The sequence below is a fragment of the Drosophila innubila genome, assembly GCF_004354385.1.
Source record: "Drosophila innubila isolate TH190305 chromosome 3R unlocalized genomic scaffold, UK_Dinn_1.0 2_E_3R, whole genome shotgun sequence".
Classification (NCBI taxonomy): domain Eukaryota; kingdom Metazoa; phylum Arthropoda; class Insecta; order Diptera; family Drosophilidae; genus Drosophila; species Drosophila innubila.
This window is the reverse complement of record NW_022995380.1, coordinates 26,209,165-26,232,080: the sequence shown is the minus strand read 5'-3', so window position 1 is coordinate 26,232,080 and position 22,916 is coordinate 26,209,165. Positions and strand designations below refer to the sequence as shown.

Here is a 22,916-nt window from a genome sequence, read left to right as displayed (position 1 = left end):
TCTAGAGATTTTGATGTGAAATGTTTTTGAAAACAACCGTTCGTAAGGTTAGTGTTCCTATAGTGTCAGAGATTTAATATTTTAGAACATATTTTTTGTATTCTTATTCAATTAAAAGATATTTAAATTCAGTTTAATAAATATTTAATTTTGTGAAATCTCTAAAAAAATTTTTAGACATTTGAAAGCAATGGTTTCTTTTTTTCAGGAACACCAACAATTGCTTTTGGGTTTCATTAGAGCTGTTATAAATTTGTAGAGACTGATAATTTTAATTTTTTATGGAACAAAAAAAAATATAAAATTTAGGTCAGCTTAAAAAAAATACAATAATCCCTTTACTATAGTCTACTTTTTAGGGCGAAAAATAAAATTGGGAAACCAACTTGCCAACTAACTATTAGTCAGAACAACATCAAGTTTCTTGTTCCTTTCAAGTTTCAAGATATCGGCTTTATTTCCTGCTTTTGTTTGATGAGCTGTTAAATGGCGAATGTGAATTGCAGTTGCGACAAATTATTGACAGTTTTTTCAGGCAACACGCTATGAAGTCGTAACGGCACTTCAAAAAATATGCCCGCAATAATAAATTTTCAGTTGAGCTGCCGTGACATCTGATAAATTTGATTGTGCCGATAACTCAATCGGGTCACGATATGATGGAAACGATAAGATTTTCAATTTCAATCGAGGGGCAACTCATTGATTACATTTTTCATGACAAACTCATAAACTATGTCTGAGTAATATTACTAGGCTGGATCCTGAGAATAGATGTCAAGTACGAACGTCTGTTTGGGATCATAAAACGTTTACAATTCCGCATAATAACAATAAAAATCGCATAAAACTGTTGTTAGTTTAATGCACGAAATTTGAATAACAAAATGAAAATATTTACTGAGTACTTCATACAAGCCGAAGTGGGGAAAGGTCAACTAAAGGCTTGAACTCTGCAAGAAGTTATCGTATTTTTATTGTAGCACCTGCAGAGACATGCAACAAACGAGAGGGTCAGACGTCTGTTGTTGACATTTGTTCATAAATAAAATTTCAACAATCGATAACAACAATAACAAATACCCGAACGTACAACGTATAAGGCAGTTAAGGGTCGAGTAGCTAATTCGATACTTTTTATACCCTGAGCCCATTGAAAATGGGCAAAAAAGGGTATAATGTGTTTTGCAGAATGTATGTAACAGGCAGAAGGAGGGGTGGCAGACCCCATAAAGTATATATATTCTTGATCAGGATCAACAGCCGAGTCGATCTAGCCCTGTCCGTCTGTCCGTCTGTCCGTCTGTCTGTCCGTCTGTTTGAACGCGTCGATCTCAGAGACTGTAAATGCTAGAGACTTCAAATTTGGAATGCAGGTTTGTGAATACCATACGCAGGTCAAGTTTGTTTCCAATTTTTGATGCCACGCCCCCTTCGCCCACAAATTGAAAAAAAACGATTTACAGGCGCAATTTTTGACATAGCACTCCCTAACTGAACAATCAGTTGAGAAGTATGCGTATTAAACGACCCTGAAAATTTCAAAGCGATTGACCCATAAATAAAGAAGTTATTTCGGAATTTAGATTTAGTTGAATAATTACATTTGGATGGCAAACCAAACGTGCGAGCGAGACAGCATGTTCACGTTTGTATGCAAGGCGCGCACAAAGACAGAACGAATAAGTACCCATTTTTTTTTTGGTACCAAATAAGAATTAAGCGATAAGCAAAAATATTATCGATATCATGTAATGAAAATGTTAATGTATAATTTATGTATATACAAATATACAATTTGATTAAAATATAATTGTGTTAATATATAAATATGTATTTTTGCATGGCAAAAATCAGCAGAAGCTGATAGCTATGTATGTATGAAATTGCATGAGAGAAATAGCGATCATTTTGCAGCACTACTCTTGCATCTTTGCCGAGCACTGAAAGCTGCAAAATAATAATTTTAATTATTAATATTTTCGATTCCTTACACATATATATAATAAGTATCTGCTTATTATCGTTGTAAAAAAAGCTTAGCATTTTCCGCTTTAAGAATCTCATAAAATTAGACATTGCCTTTTATTTCAAATTTCGCGCGCACTGCAGCAGCCTTTGGCAGGCTTGAATTTGTTGCGTAAGTGGGAGAGAGTGAGAGACGAAAATGGGTGCTGCCAGATTGCAGGCTGAGCAAAGTTGTAGTTTGTGGCTACTCTTGACACACGCTACGATTCGATTACGAATTTCAATTCTAATTAATTTTAAACAAGTTTATTATATTAAAGTTTATTATATTAAACTTATTTAAAATTAATTAGAAATTGATAAATTGGTAAATCGCAAGTCGTAATCGTAATCGAGTGATGTATTAGTTCAGTGAGGCATTAATAACATAGTCTGCAGTGATAAGCACAGTGATTTCAGAAAACCGAAAGTTGTTCATAGTTTCGCGTGTGTAATTTTTGATACCCTGAGCCCATTGAAAATGGGCAACAATCAACTTTATAAAAAGAGTACATGGGCTCAGGGTATCCTACTGTCGAGCGTGCTCGACTGTAGCCGCACCTCACCGCGAGCGAAGCGAGCCGGGGGTAGGCGAGCGAAGCGAGCAGGGGGCGGAGCCCCCTTGTTTTCATTGAATTGTTTTACTGCGGGTGCGATTTGCACATGTCAAAATGTGAATGTGTATATGTGTGTATACATACTGATATTTGTATATTCGGGAATCAAATTACCTCAAAACCTTGTTATTGTGCGCTGTTGCAGAAAATGTTATAAAGCGAACTGAACTCATTTATGAAATAAGAGAAATTGTGTACTACTATTGTACAGACTTATTTAAATATTATCAGTAAATAAAGAACAAAAATAATTTTAAATTAAACGTGGTATGCATTTCAAACTAAAGCTTATTAGCTGACAGTTACAGAAATTAATTATGATCTCACGTTTGGTTTAAATTTCCTGCTTCAAATTCGCTGAGGCATATGATTTCTTTGAATTCTATATAATATTCCTTCATTTGTCCGTGTTTATTTTAAAAATAAAAAATCTTTAAATTCAAATTCGATGATTTGTAGATTGCATTTTCATCAAACTTATGTTAAAGTACTTGTGGGTTTTTATGGAAATCCTAAAAATATTTCCAAAAAAAAAATTCGATATTTTTCACGTATTTCGTATTTCGACCACTTGAGCAGGTTCGTTTACTTTTCACAGCAAGTTCTACTTCAGAGCTGGTGAAAATATGCAGCCAAATCAATAATATTCCACGGCTGCAAACTATGGACTATGGATAATATCAGAGTGTTTTCCACTCAGGTTTTTCAACACCTGCTTGTTTAATTTAATTCGTCTCTGCGCAGCTTCGTTTCGTCTTAACGGAAGCGGATGTTTTAAAGATGTTAAGTAAGTGGTTGATGGTGGGGCAGGATGGTGGATAAAGCTCGTCACTCCACGTCATTATTATGGGTGCTGGCGTTGTCGGAAGTACCATCTCTTCTTTGCATTTGACATTCTCGGCGCTCTCTGCATTATTTATAATTATTGCGAATTTTCATGTAATTATGCGTGGACGGATACCACCTTTTCTACCTTCCTGTTGGCCAAGCTGGTTGCCTTTGCAGCAAGTTTGTAACTTTCGTCTTGAGTTATTTATTTAAGAAGCATATTTCTCATCTTCGCTCAGACCATAAATATTAAAGTCAACTACAGTCTGGGCGAAAATCCCTATGTAATTAATGTTTGCTCCAAGATTTTTGGCTGGCTTCTTTTTTATATATTTTTTTTTTTTATTTTCCGTCTCGGTGCACTCAAGTGGCACATTAATATCTGTTGATGTTGTTGTTTTAGTTGCTGTCTAAAGCTCTTGGATTATATAAATGCTTACGTTGTTTAACGACAATTTTATGCCTCATTAAGTTTAGTTTTTTTATTTGAACTGGCTGCCTGACAGGCTTTAGCTTTTATCCAATAGCAATTCGAAAAATTTAATATTTATAATTATCTTAAATTTATTTTTAATTTCTTCCTTGTTTTCCTGTCATCATTTATATTATAATTACAAGCTAAAGTATATATATATACGAATAAAGCGAAAAATCAATAGAATTGTAACATTTTTTACTTCATTAGTCAGCGTAATAATTTTCTTATAGAATCTAAAACATAAAACGTATATAACAAACGTCTATTCAAAATATATGAGTATCAGTTTTGAAATTGTGAAAAACTATTTAAAGGATATAGAAGTCAGGCTTTTTAACCTTAATCATTTTGGTCAATGCACTATATCATAGTCATTCCATATTTGATTTACGCAGCTTTCAACTTATTCAAACATTGCATAATTTTCACCATAAATTCACAGTATATTCAAAAGCAGCCGCCAAACAATATCGTCGCAAAAACCAAACCGCAAGCAAAATCAACAAAATTGAGTAAAACAATGAAGCTTAAACGATTTTTGCTGACAGCTGTGTGCGTGTTCGTCTGCCTGTGTGTGTGTGTGTGAGTCTGGTATAAGAAGTTGCTGAATATAATAAAAACTAGTCGGAAAGGCTATAGTCGAGATGCCGACCATAGGATACCCGTTACTTATTTCAATATATATCAAAGTACTTAAAGAAATTAATACTCAACAAAAAATACTGCATACTTTTAGGTGATTGTATTGAAATAATAACTTTACTAATAACTTTGGTTAGCTATTACTTCCGTTCTACTTGTCCGATCTTGCTGGGGCTAAGTGAGATTAAAGGTAATATTAACAGAAAACGTTATTTACCATAAAAACTGCATTATCTTAAAAACTGTGGATGTGGTGTTTTTTCGCGATTTACGGGGGCGGAGGGGGGCGTGGCTTAAAATTGAAACAAACTTGATCTGCGTGGGGTATATAGAAATCTGTGTGCCTAATTTGGTTGCTCCAACTCTTATAGTCTCTGAGATCCTTTTGTTCATACGGACGGACGGACGGACGGACAGACGGATAGACACACATGGCTATATCGACTCGGCTATTGATGCTGATCAAGAATATATATACTTTATAGGGTCGGAGATGCCTTCTTCTCCCTGTTCCATACATTCCAACGAACACCATATACCTTTTACTTATTTTTTAAGTAACGGGTATAATAAAGCAGCAAACAAAAGGCAAACGCGACTTGCCTGCTAAGCCCAACACGAGTAAGTACAAGCAAGTAGACAGCACGGGGTAATGAAAGAGAAAAGGAACGATAAAGAGTGAGAGCGAGAGGGAGATAGACACAGACCCTGACGTGACGTGATTGTCAGCCACATTGTCAAAGTAAGGCATGCATAACATCACCTCCAGGACTGGCAACAGGACATAAACAGCTTCATACAAATGTTATTATTGAAATTTCAACACTGGCACATGAACACACGCACACGCTGAAATCGTTTATCACGCATACGCAGTGTGTGCGCTTGAGGAAAATACAAGAAAGATGATGAAAATTCTATTTGCAAAGCAGCCGGAGCCTAGACTCATTCTGTCTCCCTCTTTCACACCCAAACCGTCTCCACTGTCTGCCCCTCAGATCCAGTTCTTATTCATATCCCGGTTTCTCTCCCTATCGCCTCCATCAACATATGTTTGCTGTCTGTTCAAAGGCAGAAAAAGAAAATTGGGCCTCCACATTGAATCATTCCATGGCCAAGACACTCTTCGATCTTTCGCAGTTGCCACCACATTGTGGCTGGTTTTATTATCTACTCTCTCTCACTCTCTCTCACTCTCCCCCCTCTTTCACTCAGCTTTGATGATTCCGACGAAACGACTGACCTAACAAGGGGCATACAAATGTGACTTTTCCTGTAGTTGTGGTTCTTGTTTTGCCAATGGATGATAGTTTTCTTTCTCTACGCTTACATTTCCTTTGTCACATTCCCATTCCCACTCCCAATCACAGTTCCAGCCCCATTCTCATTGTTGTTGTGCAATGCGCAGCTAGTTAGATAAGACAATATTATTTTATTGTCTCGGCTGAGGGAAAGTCAACAGTATGACATCCTTAGTGGTCAGTTCTCCTGCTGCTGGCCCCAGTAAGCCACACAATTTGGCGTAATAAAGGATCTGCTTTAAGGACGCAGTCAGTTGGTACTTGTAACATCTAGGCTTCAAATGCTTTGATTTAATATCCCCTCAAAAAGTTTACTGCTCTCATTTGCTATAAAAACCAGAGACAGTAAATATTGATTATTTTGTTTTTTTCAATTGAAAAAATCATTCACTTCTAGTAACTTTAAAAATAAGTGAAATAAACCAAAAAGTTTCTTTAAGGGTAATCTATGCAATTTCACCATGATCTTAAAATTTATAATTATTTATTATTTAACTCATAAAATAATCATTATTTTTAAACAAAAAATAAAACTTACGAAATAATCATTATTTTTTATCAGAAAAATAAAACTCATAGCATAATTATTTCTTTAATAATTACTTTGCCTTTTTTATAAGGAATATATGGACAAAATTTATATTCATAACTAATCAGTGAACCATTTTTATATCAAAAATAAAACTTGATTAATTTTTTTAAGTTATATTTTCAACAATTTTATAAATCAAAGAAACACCTTGAGTTTTATTTTTGATTCAAGAAAATTAAACTCAAGAAATAATCAATATTCTATGAGTTTTATTTTTTGAAAGAAATAATCAATATTCTATGAGTTTTATTTTTTTGATCAAAAATAATGATTCCTGAGTTTTATTTTTTGCTCAAAAGTAATAATAGGTAAAATAATAAAACTCTTCAATATAAATTTAGAGCCTGAATTTAAGGAATAACTGACTACGACTTGTGTTTGCATAGGTACTATCGCATTTTATATTAAAGTTATTATTTAAATAATTATAAATTGTATTTTATTTATGTTTACTTAAATCGATATTAATCATATACAAACTTAAATAAATTTAAACTTCACAACAATTAAACTAATCTATATAAATAACTTCTTATAAGGATATTGGAAGGTTTCATTTGGTTTAACATCGTTTAATTTGTAACTATCCATCAAGTTTCTCTACAAGTATTCCTTAAAGCTCAAGCCAGGCGACAACTTAAGTTAGATCCAACTAAAATACTATGGAGTCGAGTCCCACGAGCTAATCCAGCTAATAAATTTTTCAATTCGATTAAAGTTAGGTCAGACAGACCTCCAGAAACATACATAAATCTACATGGTGGCACTCATAAATATTTCATTGATGCGCTTCAGTGCTCAATTCAATGTATGTATGTATATATGCTAAAGCTGATGCTAGAGCTGCAGCTTGTAACTTAAATATGTCCAGTTGGATGTGCTGACTTCTATTTCCGTGGCACTTCCTTGGCAAAAACGTTCTTGTATATTACTTTTCCTATTTTATAATATGTTCATTCCATTTGCTTTCGCCTCAGTGTCTGCTTTCGTATCTTTGCTATTGCCGCTCATCCTTCATGTTGTTCGTCGTTTATTGATGACATGACAAACAAGGTACGATTTCCGTGCACTCAAAATGTTCGACAACCATTTATCTTGCAAAGTTTTCTAGAAGAATTCATTTTGTTCGATGTTCTCTGCTCGGCCACAGCTCGATCTTTCTGTATGCACATTAACTCAATTTTACAATCACGTGCGCCATAAATCTAATTTAATTATGCTCCTCATTCGCTCACACACACACGTTCGCGTTGCGTATACTTAATATCTGCTCATTCGTGCGCTCAATGCCCGAGTCAATAGTAAATAGACGCACATAAATTTCCCTCGATATCCTTTAGATTTCTTCGCATTGCATTTTGAAAAATAGTCTGTTTATACTGTTGCTTCAGTCGCTGCCTTTCTCCGCCCCGCCCCGCCTCGCCTCGCCCCTCACCAAGCAGCACCTTTTCTTTTTCGCCGTGCCAACTGATTTACTATGTACAGTTTTGTGCTAAGTTGCACAAACTTTCCAAGCGTATGTTGTTGATTTTGTTGTTGTTGTTTGTGTTGTAGGCAAGTTCAATCTCTACTTGTGATTTATATTTGATTGAAAAGCTTTAAATTGTATGCTAATCTGCCATGGCATAGACTCATTTGTATCAAATCAAATGGGAATGATTTGGTTACTCGGTAGCTTGCCTTAACGGTTACTATTTCCAATGTCATTATGGCTCTGATATCATTTATTAAATTATTTAAAATACATCAATCAATAGAATGTGAAGAAGAATTACTAATTTTTTTTAATGTTATAGAACAGATTTATTTTTTGTTATGCCAATACAAACTTGTATTGGGTGTATAGTGAAATTTCCTTACCCCAAATAAAATAATAACTTGCTCGCACACAACGATGTTGTTTATTAATCGCAGCTTTTCTATCTCTGATATTCAGAATGGATTTGTTTGATAAGTTCAAATGTAGTAAGCTTAAATTTGTGCACATAAGTAGTAGCAATAAAATTGAGCAATAAATTGGCGTATAGTTAGGATAAGCTCATTAATTCACAACACACGCACACACACGCCCCCTAGCGTACATGCAATGCACTATAGACTGCACTTGTGTCGGATCACTCGATTGCTCTGATGTAGACCGAACTGGTCACAATGGTCACAAGGGTGACTGGTTAATGGTCACTCGCGAATTAAGTGAACCCTTTTTGAGCATAATTTTATTGGTTGAGTTATGCGTGTGGTATTTGCGGCCTTGTCATTTAGGACAAATCAACATCCGTTGAACGGATATAGATAAAAATTTGAGTACATAATTTTGGCTGCGACTGCTCAGCTGCTTAGCAGTTGGATTTACATTCCAGGGACTGCTGAAAACAAAATGTGGTATTTTCCAGTTCGTAATATGGACATTTGTTACAGCCTTTCTACGTTGTGCTAATAATTGCATGCAAGTCGCTTTTGCATTTGTACAACATTGCGTATAAGTGATGCGCATATAAATTAGATTTGCTTCACTGCGGATCGCCAGCAGAAAAAAGTTAAAGCGAACAGAAACGCATGAAAATTGAAAATTTATTGCGTTATATACCGTTCACACACACACTGACTCACGAACATACATGCAACGAATACGCATACGCACCGTTGTTAATTTCATATTCAGAATTGAGGGCAGTTCTGATGCTGGGTCCAAAGGGAAATGGCGCATGTACGAGTTCTCGTTGTCGTAATTCCCTGCAACCATCTACTATATTATGCATTTTAGGCATCACGTGTATTTGTACTTTTGTGCTACTTAAAGTAAAGCCAAAGTCGAAGCTTTCATCTTACTTCAAGTTTGTGGTGTCCTTGGGTGCCTTTGCAAGGAATAGTCATAAGCCAGCAGCCATTGACTTTGAATGCTCTCTAGAGTCTGTCTATTGAGTGCGTATTCTTTTATTTAGCTCCTAGACGTGCAATGAAATTATGAAAGTAAACAGCCAACAGTCAGCGTAGTTAGGCATAATAAAACGCCAAGACGAAGGATGCTTTCAGAATAATTTTCTTTACCAACCTTTTCCTTAAGCCAACTGTCAAGTATATAAACTCAAATACTTGCTAATTAGCGAATTTTCACAAATCCGAACTGATTTCCATGCAGAATGCCATTTTGATAATGGTTTGGCCTCTAAATTCATTCAGCATTCAAATAAAATTTATATTTTTAAGAAAAAGGTTTCCCTCTGAATTTAATGTCATTACGCTTGAAAATCATACAGTTTTGCCAAAGTTATGACATTCCGAAGTTGCTCAAGCCTCTGATCCAGCAACTTTACAAGTCAAAATATTTTTTAATATTGACATGATTTTTTACAGAAAAATGAAAGGTCTCAGAATCAAGTTTAAAGTGTTTTTTTATACCAATTACGATATATGGAGTTGATTAAAAGTAAAAACTTGAGATTTAAAATTTTGAATTTTCAAAATTTCAAAGGGGGGACCCTTACCATTGACGTGGAACCATGGCTTCGATAGTCGAAAATTAAAAAATTTTTGTAAATGAACAAATTTAAATACAGAATGAATATAGAGGCCAAACCATAATCAAAATGACATTCCGATTGCAAATCGCGCTAGTTTTCTTCAAGTTATGACAGTTTGAAGTTTGTCAACTCTTTGACCTAGCTACTTTAACACAACAAGCGTTTCGGTTCTTGAAAGAGAATTAATTTCAGTTACGGTTTCAGTTCCGGTACTAGAAATGAAACGGTTAGTTTTGGTTAACGGTTCCGATACGGTGTTATTTCCGGATTGCAAGTATAATTTTGAATAGGAAATATTATAAAGATACAAAATGTCTTGCCGTTTTTATGTATAATACGTATGACTCGGCATTTTAAAAAAGAGAGCAATAAAACTGCATTTGCTCCATTTGTGCAGTGTTGGCAAACAAATTAACAGACATGATTACATACACATGATTACCTAGATATTATTTATGAGCTTTTATGGGAAGCAGAGAGATGTGTGGCAAGGGAAGGGAAAGGATTGGAGAGCTTGTTATTTGACATGTGGTTGTCGGGCTAGAGAAAACATCAAAATATTAGCAGTGTCGATGGCTGCAACCATTTGCACATTTTGAACGATGAGTTGAACAACATGGGCATTATGTATAGAAGAGGAGGGGAGGTTCAGGACGAGGTTATGGCGTTGGCAATTGGTTGGCATAAAAAGCGCAGCAGACCCAATAACATTGTCGATGTCGATGTCGATGACAATGGCGACAGCAATAACGATGACGATGACAATGTATGTTTTATAGTTGACGTTGTTGTGTACACATTGACTTTTGTCTGGGTGTTGTTGTTGTTGCTGGCGCTGTTATTGCTGATGCCGCTCGTCAATAAATATTAGCTAGATAATATGCCGACATATGCATAAGCATATAAGTAGCTTATGTACATGTTCTACCCTTACTCTCCATATTCCAGAGTTACAACAATATCAACATCAACAACAGCAACTGCAACTGCAACAGCAGCAACAACATCAGCAGGTTGGCAAGCATCAAGCAAATGGAACTGTGCTAACGGGCATGCAGACTCATCATATACGTGGTCCACGTCCACCGTTGCGTACCGCTTCCTCGTCGACAACAACCACCAGCAGCAGCAGCAACAGCAATAGCAACAGCAGCACCAACAACAACTCAAAGGGGCTGCTCGATCAGACGCCATCGGGCGGCAGCAGCAGCAGCGGGGTCAGCAGTGCGCCCAGCTCCACCAAGGGTCACATACATGCTCACTCCCATGGTCATATGATTCACGCCCATGGCGAAGCTGCTGTGTCACAGCAGCAACATCAACAGCAACAGCAACATCAGCAGCATCAGCATCCACAGCAGCAGCAGCAAGTGCCACAAGCAGCCATCGACGAGATGCGCGTCTGATAGGCATCGGTCTTTGAGTTGGATTTATAGTCATCAACCGGGTAAGTTCGCCTTAAGGTTCAATTGCCAAAGAGAGCTCTGATAACAGTTCAAAACCAGCGATAAAAGTTATAATCAACACCCTGACTATGTACAAATTATCAGGTGTGTTCCAGAAATCTCCAGAGATTTTGAAGAGAAATGTTTTTGAAAAAAACCATTCGAAATGTTGGTGTTAATAAAATTTTAGAGATTTCATATTTTCGAACATATTTTTTTTTAATTTAAAGATATTTTAATTCATTTTAATAAATATTTAAATTTGTCAAATCTCTTAAGAATTTTTTAAGCTTTTGAAAGCAATGGTTTCTTATTTTCAGGAACAGCAACAATTGGTTTTGAGTTGCTTTAGAGATTTGTAGAACACACCTGTATATTTCTGAATTTTAAGCGCTTTTGCCATTAAACTACTGCATACTCTTAGGCGCTTGCATTGTCTAATAAATTATATCAGAAATTACTGCCGTTCTATTTGCCCGTTCTATTTAGCGATTTATTTGAATATTAGATAATAATAAAAGTTAGTGTTAATACACAAATACACTTATTTAATAGTATAAAGTTTATAGGGTCGGAGTTACTTCACTGAATTAAATTCGTGTCATGAAAAATTATAATTTCTAAGCTTCTACATGTTTTTATTGTTAAGTACTTAGAGCTTTCACAAAGTGAGAAAAATAATTTGTATTTTAATATACAGCTTTATCGTTTATTTAATTTTTATAATATTTTTCTTAATTTTGAAACTACTGTGAAACTCTACGTTTAAATATTAAGTGTATAACATAAAATATAACCAGCACTTTTTAGCCAGTTTTTAGCTTTTTTACTTCTCGTTCACAATCATTGAACATCTTTCTTTTCAGTGGGAAATGAATAGCCATTTTCTTTATGTTCGCATTTTCAAATTTAATTTCTGGAAGCTCATATTCAACTGCATCTTCATCTATATCAAGCAATTCATTTATGAGATTATCCATAAAATTAGCAAAGTCTTCACTCTCGTTTGTATTTGGAACTTCAGTAAATATCGATTGATCCATTTCAAAAATTTCTGAAAATGCACCAAAGTCATTAGTGATTTCTTTACTTCCTTCTGAGTTCTCTGGGTCATTTCCATTTTGAGTAGAGTTGTATTGATCTTTGATTGTTACTGCTTGCTTCATATTGACATTTTCTTCAATCAATTGACCAGCTATCAAGACTTCGCTTTTATTTGCATTTGAGTTCCCAGAGTTATCACCTTCATTTTCATTGAAAGTCAGCATGTTTTCATTTTTAATTGTTTCTGATTGATCTACATTCATATCCATTTGGCAATGATCTCTTAAAATGATCTCGTCAGCTCTCAAGCCGACTCTTCCCCACTTGGTTAGCATATCAGAAATATCCCCATTCGTGTATGCATTTGTTTCCAATTGATTCTCTGCCAAATCTTCGTCAGATAAACTTATATCTGCTAATTGACCAAAGGCGCTACTATCGAAATCATAACTGACATTACCTTCCGCGTCGAGCTTTCCATATTCATATAAATAATATTTGTCATTGAGTTCCTTTATTATGCCAAAACGTAGTCCAACTTCCAAAGCTTTATGCAATTGCTTTAAGCAATAGTTACGTCTCGAAGTGACATGCATCTGGTTCAAAGCAAGCTCGACAATTGCATTCCAATCTGTTGGTGGTTCAAGTCTCATCATGGCAGCAGTTAAATATAAAGCAAATGTGGCCATAGTTGTAGAATTGTTGAATGCAGGTTACTATGAGCTCAGTTTGATTGTATATGAATGTTATTTATTCATTTGACATTAGTTTCAATACCTTTTTAGTCTAAAATATCTTTTATAACTACATACATTTTGTGTAGGATGTATAGAAAATTTATCAGATTAAATTTAAATATTGTTTACGTTTAAATTTATATAAATGGCTATACATTGTCAGACGCATCATTCGCATACTTAACATAAACCTGAAAAAATGTTAAAAATTTCAACCCCTCATAGGGCAAAGAAGGTCAAACGCAAAAGGTTAAACAAATATGGTCACAATTCTGATCAGAAATGACAAACGGCATGTCACATATGCGGCTGAAAAAAATGTCTGCCCTTTATTTGATAAAAAAAAAAAAAATACAAGATAGAAAGCAAACTGTAGTGTACTGTGTCAGTCTGGTAAATACCCTTTTGCATATACATATTTATAGTTATTTATTTATTTTTAAAAAATAAGTGAACAAAAATTTCTAACGTAATGAAATAATAAGGCTACAAGTAATATATAAAGAATTGTTCAGTTGCGAATTTGTTGCTTACAAAATTTATAGAAAAAATCTGAATGTTATTGATTCAAAAATTTCCTGAAATTATCTTCTCAATATATAGATTGTAACTTCTAAGTTAATTTATTGAAAAAAGTGGTTAAAATTTAAAGAGTCATATTAATAACTCAAAGCACCCTTTTTAAGTTCATTACACATATGTAGGGTATTCAACAAAGTTACAATATACCCAAACTGTTAGTTCTCTACTCGGTGTGGTAAGGTGAACTCAAATGTCGTAGCTGCTGACATGGAAAAATGCGCAAGGCATACAAAGAACTAGAACCCTTAATCATTCTCCATGTGCATAACATGTAATGAAGTCATGAAAGTACAAAACAGGTTCCCAGCCTGGACGGATGGACACTGAAATATTGTTGCAATTTTCCGTGAAAATATATAGAATACTTACATATATGCCCTACATTATAAGACAGGTGCATACAAAGTCAGGAACAGTAAATTTTTAAAATTGCATTTTAAACAAGATGTTTGGCTAATTTAGTAGCATAACTTTCACAACCAAAGTTAAATTAAAACTGCACCACAAAATGTGGAAGAAAAGAAGCACACAAACAAATTAATTTAAGTTAATATGTATAATTTAGTTAGTGCAAACCAAAAATAGTTCAAGGTATGCTAGACTACAGAATTCTTTACGAACTGCGGCAAAGGAATTTCAGTAGTATGTGAAGGCAAATATTATAAACTATTTGGCAAGAAATAAAACATTTAAAAGCTTCAAATGCTTTGTAAATATTTTTTTTAAAGGATTTAAATTCAAATAATTTTCTCTCTGATTTGTCTTAATTTTTGTAAGAACTATTAGATTATTAAATAAACTACAAGGGTTTATTTTTATTTTATAATGTTTATACATATTTTGATTTGCTTGGGTTTTTCGCAAGACTTTAATAATAGCTTTTTTTCTATACTGTACCATATTTTCCAATGAACCTTTTTTTAATTTTTTGTAATTTTAATTTTTTATTTACAGTTCTTAATTTATTTTAAATATATAATTGGATTTTAAATTCTTTACTTAATTTTTATAATTAGTAATTTTTTCTGTGCAAGCTGCTTTTGGACATGCATAAATAAATAAATAAATATGCATATGCCGTCTGAAATACCCTATCTCCAGGAAGCCCTTCAACGGCTTGTCCACTTGCAGCCACTTTAATTTAGCATAGTAAAATGGCTGTTGTCTTTGTGTGTGTGTGTGTGTGTATGTGTTTGCATGTCTGTTTGTGTGGGCAGGCCATTTATTCAGCTGGCATACAATTAAATTTGCATTTCTTTCCATTTTTTTTCTTCTCCCTTGTTACACCTGACCTGAACACCTTCGCGGTGGCCAACGTTCCGTCTCAGACCTCAGCTGTGGCACGCAGCATCACCTCCATGACTTTTAGCTGATTAACATTTGTGCTCTTCTCTTGTGCTCGGGAAAATGCAATTTTCCAACAAAAGTAAAAAGCACGAGCAGCAAGTGGCAACCGTTATGTAAATTTACATCTACCATATATGAAGAGTATATATGTACTTATATAATGTGTATATATATGTATTTACGAACATCCGTTGCTTGGGGGCGCTCTGCAGAAGTGTATATGTGTTAAAAGCGCAATAAACATTAATTTTCCATACCGTGTTCTTACTTCTGGTTTTCTTTTTATTTACTTTTTTATTTCTCTTTTGGAGCACTTGTTTAACTTTTAACTAAAAAAAATAACTACAACAAAGGAAGCCAAGCACAAAAAAACAACACAAATTGCAGTTGTTGAGCAAACTTGCTGCGATTTTAAATTATTACCTCTGGCTAAGATTTATTATGTGATGAGAATAGAAATGTTGAAATAATTAAATTCACTTTAAAAGCAGAAAAGATGTGTAAATTTGATATATCTAAAGCAGTAATTTCTCTGCTGCTTACCAATAAAATTTAACGTATAAAAATCGATACCAACTTCTCTAAAACTATTAATGCATTAAATTAAGCATAAAACAAAAATGATTCATGGCTTTTCTTAAAACATTTTTACGAAATCTTATCAGCATATTAGAATATAGCTTTCAATGGAATCTTTTAGCCTATTCATAATTGCTTTTTGGAAATCGCTGAAGCTAAAGCTATATTAATTAATTGGTTAATAAATTATAAACGGTCAGATTAAGTTAAAAGCCAACTCGTCTGAATGCGCACATATTCAAATCCATATGCAATTTAAATAACTTAAATCTTATTAAGTTCGATTTGACATTTCGAAATTATTCAACAAGCTTTCGACGTAATTAATTATTGGATTAGGTGAAACTATTCGTTTGAAAATGAATTATTTGAATATTAATACTGTCTACTAAATTTAAATCCATTAAAATGCGAATTGTGCAATCCATTAAATGGATTCATTTCGTTTGAGGTCAGATGGCTAAGGTGACATTAATTGCTATTACTTTTGCCGCCATTTCTAGAAACGAGAATATAAATATATAAATTTTTCATCTCTGCGCAGGATTTGAGTTGAAAACCGAGCTAAATGTAAAAGTTGACAAGTTTCGTGCACAAATGTGGTGAAAACTTTATGCAATTTAGTTTAAATTACATGTGTATGTGTGTGCGGGCAACCAAATAGAGAAAATTTCCACACACACACACACACACACACACACACATGGGTATGATAAACGTGTTGTGTAAAATTAGTGCAAAAGTTTCAATTACTTTAGTCAACACGCGAGGTATTAAAGTTAATGAAATGGGATATTAGTGTGGTAATATGCTTGGACTTGTTGACCAAGTTAAGTCCATGTATTCATTTGTGAATGCATAAACATAATTGTAATTTCTAAATCACAGTCGTACACATATTATTTGAGTTTGCGGCTGTAGTCCTTTATCATAGTGTATTACCTACATTGTTCTATTTAAGGTTCCTGCAAAATCTTTTATGTGATTACATAACTGCAAAGCCATATCTTCCAAAAAAAAAAAAAAAAAAAAAAAATCTCTTCACGAGGTAAAAGCCTAGTGACGAAAGTGTTTTCATGCCCCAAAATTTCTGATATCCAATTTTGTGACGAACGATATTAAGAGACGGTTTTTCAATGTCTCCAATGTCTTCAATATTATCAAATAGATATTTTCAAATTTTACATTAATTTCTATACTTTCTACGTCAAAATATTTCTGATATACTGAGAACGCCTTAAGGCCAGTTTCGAGTAGAAAAGTTTCCTATGGAATAGTTGTCAAATTCTTCTTTTCTTTATGGCACCGAAACTTTTATATGGAATTTCGAGCTACCAGAACGTTTTCTGTTCTACTCGATATGGGCTTTTAACTGGAAATTCAAAATCCGGCCCTAAATTCAGTAAATAAATAATTTAAAAATAATATCTTAACCGAAATTTATGTTCTAGTTATTCTAATTGGTCTAAGGCAACCTTACATTTTCAAATTGAACTTAAGAATATAGTTCTTCGCAGCATATCTAATTGTTACATAAACTAAACTTACGTTACTTTGGAACATTTTCATTTTGTGTCATGTTATTGTTTTTATTAGCATCATTGTTGCTGTCTGGAAAATGTTGAACATTGGCTAATCTTTATTTATTCTCAAGCAGCAACTTAAATGTTCGTGTGTGTTGCCTTCTTCTTAGCAGATATGCAAAGTGACAACACAAACATGGCCGTAATACGTTAATGATGGCCTGCAGTGGGAAAGGGATAGAAAGGCTTAGAAGGGCGGGGGAAAGAGAGGTAGATAGGTAGATTGAGTTTTGCAAGAAGCTTGCACACATTGTGTGCAGTTACGATTTGCATTACGGGCATTGCACAGTTTTACAGTTTTCCCTGAAATCTAAACACGCCTTTCTCCCCTCTCATGTTCCCCTGCCAGCAATCTGCGCCAAATTGCGCGCTCAACTGTACACCACCTCTTCTCCGGCTCCAAAGGAAGTCAAGGAACCAAAGCAACCGGAGAGTCACTGGGGAATCAGAGGGGAATCAGAGGGAAGCCAGTGATGCCATGCTGACAGCAGCCCGGGCGGACAAAACAAAAGGCATCCGCGCATTTTGCAGCTGCACTTTAGTTTGCACTTTTCGCTTTCTATGCATAAATTCTGGCGGCAAGGCACAAACTGAGTTTACTCTAGTGCAAAAATGAGCACGCACAAAAAATATATGACGTGCTAGAGAGAGAGAGAGAGAGAGAGGGGAAAAAGAACTAGTTATATGTGCGAGTACAAGACTTTTCCGTTGCATTTTTGAGCCAAACACAAAAGCATAATGGAAAACGCCAGCAGAGCGCAATGAAGTATGCAATGCTAAATGGAAGCGGCAGTGACAGCGGCAAATGGGCGAGTTGGGCAGACACAGATAGACACGCACAGATACACTGAAAAAAAAGACCAACTTCTAAAATCAAGAACATTCATCTTAAATATTTTGTTCTTAAAATAAGATTATTTTAAGATCAAATTGCTAAAGCTAAGATTATTAAACTAAAAAATCTTTAAATCTTAGTATAAGAATAAAAATCTTAAATTGTTAGGAAGGTATAAATAGGTACCATTTCGTATCTAACAAATGCTGTCACCGTGGCGCTTTGGTTAGAGAGGCCGCTTCAGTTTTGAAGCAGTAGGCGGCGGCTCGAATCCCACTCGTAACAAATTAATAAAACATTTATAAAATTACTAAGACAGAATAAACTGTAAATAAATAAAAATTTTAAAGTAAAAAAAATTATTAATATAAAACATAATTTTTATTAATTTTATTTTTTGATGTTTATTATAAGAACATTTATACTTAAAATAAAAACTTGCTCTTATTTAAAATGTTCTTAAAATCAAGATGTCTTCTTTTAATTTAAGAATTGTATGTTCTCGACGCATTTTTTAGTTCTGAGACCAAAATCTTGATTTTAGAACATTTTTTTTACCAGTGTACGCATACAGACAGTTCCAGCGACAGATGCATATACAGATACAGATACAAATACAAATACTAGTACAAAGAGTTCCATGGCCACACATCTAAAATGGCACAAATGAACAAAGTGATGTGGGACTCTCTCTCTCTCTCTCTGTGTCTGCGGTTGAACGAAAGCGTGGGCCTTAGGTGGGCGTTAGCGTAGGCGTGGGCGTGGCAATGGCATCTCTCAAGGCAACTAGTTCGTAAACATGAATCGTAAGCTTTGATGGCCAAAAAAAAAGAGGCAAGAACAACAAGGCCAACGGCTGACGCACTCGTTTAGTACGTATCCAGTTAAAGCTGCTGCTAAAAACAGACAAGAGGTCATCTGAGATAACACTGTGAATGCCTCGCTTATTTACCAGTTCAGCCTAATACTTTGCCTACCCTCAAGCTAAAAACAAACTTTAATGAAATGTTGTTTTTAGCTCAGTATATTTTCCTTGAGGGCAGTGATGTTCTTAATACATAAATTTTACTATTGCTAACTTTTTTTGACAACTGTTAAACTACATCAAAAATGTAGCAAATGTTAAAAATGTATTTTATTTTTTATTTATTTTGTACCATTTTTTTTATTATTATTTTTAAGGTTTAGTTAAATTTTAACAGAAAGTTTGACAGTAAATTCTCTGCATCTAGCTTAAAAATATCTGGGACTGTTATCGTTATAAGTTTTATTATAAAACTCAAGAAATAATCATTATTATTGATTTTAATTATTTTACTTATGATTACAAAATGTACATATATACCTGGATTGCCTTGATTAACTGACTAGAAGTGTATATAAAGTTTGTACATATTCCTTATAAAAAAGTCAAAAAACCAACTTGAGTTTTATTTGATCAAAAATATAAAACTCAGATAATAATCATTGTTCTATAAGTTTTATTATATTGCTCAAAAATAATGATTATTTCTTGAAATTTATGTTTTTGCTCAAAAGTAATGAATTTTGTATGAGTAAAATAATAAAAATCATATATTTAAAAATCCTGGTAAAATTGCATAGATTACCCTTAATGAAAATTTTTTTATATTTCATGCTCTTTTAAAGATACTATATAGAAAGGAATGATTTTTTCAGATAAAAAAATTAAAATAATCATTATTTACTGTCCCTGAAAACTTTTATTCAGGGAGAGTATGATGGCTATAATGATGAAGTTCAACTGCCTTAAAATTTATTTTTTTAACCATTAGTGCAAAATAGACTAGGTACTTATATATTTAATTACCCCTAAATAAAGATTTTTTACCAATGCAGAATATTCAATTAACACTTGTCAATGTTTTAATGCAGTTTAATAAATGATTGCTGTGTACAATAATGAAAATTAACATATGCTTAGCCGGAGCTGCCTATATAAATATTATGTTAATTTATTTGTATAAATTATAGTGATTTTCATGCATTAAAACACATAATTAATTAGCTGCAGCTGTGATTGTTAATGCAAAAAGCCATCGACAATATTTTCCCGCTGCTGCAATTGAAATAAATAATTCCTTTAATTTTGCTGTTTTATTTATTTACTTATTTGACTGAGCGCTAATTAACTTTTTAAGTAGATGTAAGTGCAAGCGGCGAAAACACAATTTTTCTGGAGAGCTGTTAAAAATAGGGCTGGTACTTGGACTTTGCTTTCCGCTTCGCAATCACTGCGGAAAGCAAAAGCTATGAACTGGATTAAAGTGTTTATGCTGTATTGAAATGATCAAAGAAGAGTTGTTTCCCTGGGTTAGAGTGTACGTCGATACTAGAGACTGGAAATATAGTATTATGGTTCCCTAAAAATATAGTCTTTAAAAAATCCAACAAATCACAAGAACAACTTAGGTTCAGGGACAATAAATAATGATTATTTGGTTTTTTCAATTGAAAAAATCATTCACTTCTAGTAACTGTAAAAAAACTTGAAATATACCAAACATTTTCTTTAAGGATAATCTATGCAATTTCACCATGATCTTAAGATTTATGGTTTTTATTATTTTAATTATGAAATAATCATTATTTTTCAGCAAAAAAAAAACTTAAAAAATAATAATTATTGTTGAGCAAAAAAAATTAAACTCAAAGCATAATGATTAATAGTAATCATTATTTTTGAGCAAAAAAAAAATAACACTCAAAGCATAATGATAATTTCTTGGGATCTATTTTTTTTCAATCAAAAGTAAAACTTAAGGTGTTTTTCGACTTTTTTTATAAGGAATATGTGGACAAAATTTATATTTATATTTTCAATAACAAAATTATTTTATTTTACTTTTTTTTTATAAAGTCAAAATAACACCTTGAGTTTTACTCTTGATTAATAAAAATTAGATCTCAAGAAATAATCATTATGCTTTGAGTTTTATTTTTTTGTTCAAAAATAATGATTATTATTAATCCTTATGCTTTGAGTTTAATTTTTTTTGCTCAAAAATAATGTTTATTTTTTAAGTTTTTTTGTTTTGCTCAAAAAATAATATAAGTAATCATTATAAGTTATATTATAAAACTCAAAAAATAATCATTATGCTATAAGTTTTATTTTTTTTTTGCTCAAAAATAATGATTATTTTTTAAGTTTTTTTTTTTTTTTTTAAAAGTAATCATAAGTAAAATAATAGAACTCATAGAATAATGATTATTTCTTGAGTTTTATAATATAACTTATAATGATGCTGCTTAGGTCATTTAAGACTGTTTGAGTTTCAATATTAAGTCTTAGTAAAGGAAGCACACTCGACTAGAAATGTCTAACTTATTTTTTAATAATTAATACTTATTTGTTTGTTTAATTTTCTGGCCACTTGCAGGTCCATAGAAACGCTGCGTGCAGAAACGCCCGAGGAGTTCTATGCGCCGAAAGAGGCAACCAAACTGGACGACCACGATGACAGCCAGCTCAATGCGGAACACGAAACGACAACAACAACAGCAACGACAATGACAGGAATAGAATCCACAAGAGGAGAAGCAATTGCTGGATCAGTGGATAGCACTGAGCACAAGTTGCAACTGAAAAAGCTGAAATTCAGGCGGGAGTTGCACGCACTGGCACTGGAGGGTGGTGATGTGGCACGCGGTTACTGCTCCTGCGATGAACAGTGGACGGCGGACTCGTCCTCGCCCACATCCCAGTCCACATCCACAACCACATCGACGGCGACAATGTCACCCACGTTGACGACCGGCAGTGCCAACGTGAAATCCGGAAACGGCAACGGCAACGGAATTGTGAGAATGGCGGCATTGAAACAGAGAAACGCTGCCGGGGGACGGATTAAGCAACAGCATCATGTGCGCTTCTCCGACGAGAAGAACTTCTCGGATTAATCCGCAACTAATCCGAAAGTATTCGACAACTACTAGACTGCACCTAATCTCTGTTTAGACCTAGTCTAAGATTTAATAACTTAAACAATTTGTTTGCAGAAATTATGTTTAAAAAAAAAGACAGTGTTGTTAAGCGAATCATAAAAGTGTAGCTAAAATTTTGTAGTTCGTAAGTCCTGTAAATAACGAAATAATTAAATCAACATGTAAGTAAGTCAATGTTAGTGTTTAGTTACTAATTAGATCTGTTGTGAACTAATTAATTATATATATGATAAATTTGTCTATAAGTTACACATAAGTAAACACCCATCATTTAATCATTTAAGTGTAGCACACATTTTTTCTACTATTCAGCAAATGTAGTTAATGATAATAATAATAATAATATTAACAATAAATTTGAAAAGCTGCCCAAATATCTATCTACTTAAATCTGTCGATAGTAGACAAATAGATATATTGGCATTATAACGTGTACATAAACTCAAAACTCCCCCATAGAACCACAATAAAACTAATACATAAAAACTGAAAAGAATTGAAATAAGTATTTAAATGAAAAATATAGACAAACTGTACTAAAACAATGTGGTATTATTTTCTTTAAGTGAAATAAAACAAAAAAACATCAGTATGAAAGAATGGCTCAAAATAGATCGTAAAAAATCAAAACAACAATATAACACAATTCGAGGTAAATTTATTCAAATTTATTTAATGCAGCCAATTAAACTGTTAAGTTATATTTAAATAATTCGGTCTGATTTGAACTGCCATTTTATAACAATTTCACAGAAATTAAAATTCGAAATTTCGTTGCTTATCATTAATTAGACTTAATTCGTTATTTA

The 22,916-nt window shown here is 33.5% G+C and overlaps 1 protein-coding gene across 1 annotated transcript in view; it reads left to right on the top strand.

Moving 5' to 3' along the window:
* Nucleotides 1-22,092, top strand: part of LOC117789488 (neuroligin 4-like) — a 42,279-nt gene extending 20,187 nt beyond the window's left edge. Inside the window, exons 10-11 of the mRNA XM_034628518.1 lie at nucleotides 10,935-11,386; nucleotides 21,577-22,092. Coding sequence (XP_034484409.1) covers nucleotides 10,935-11,386; nucleotides 21,577-22,062 — 938 coding nt within the window. The 3' untranslated portion in view covers nucleotides 22,063-22,092. The remainder of the gene's footprint in view (nucleotides 1-10,934; nucleotides 11,387-21,576) is intronic.
* Nucleotides 22,093-22,916: the final 824 nt, after the last annotated feature.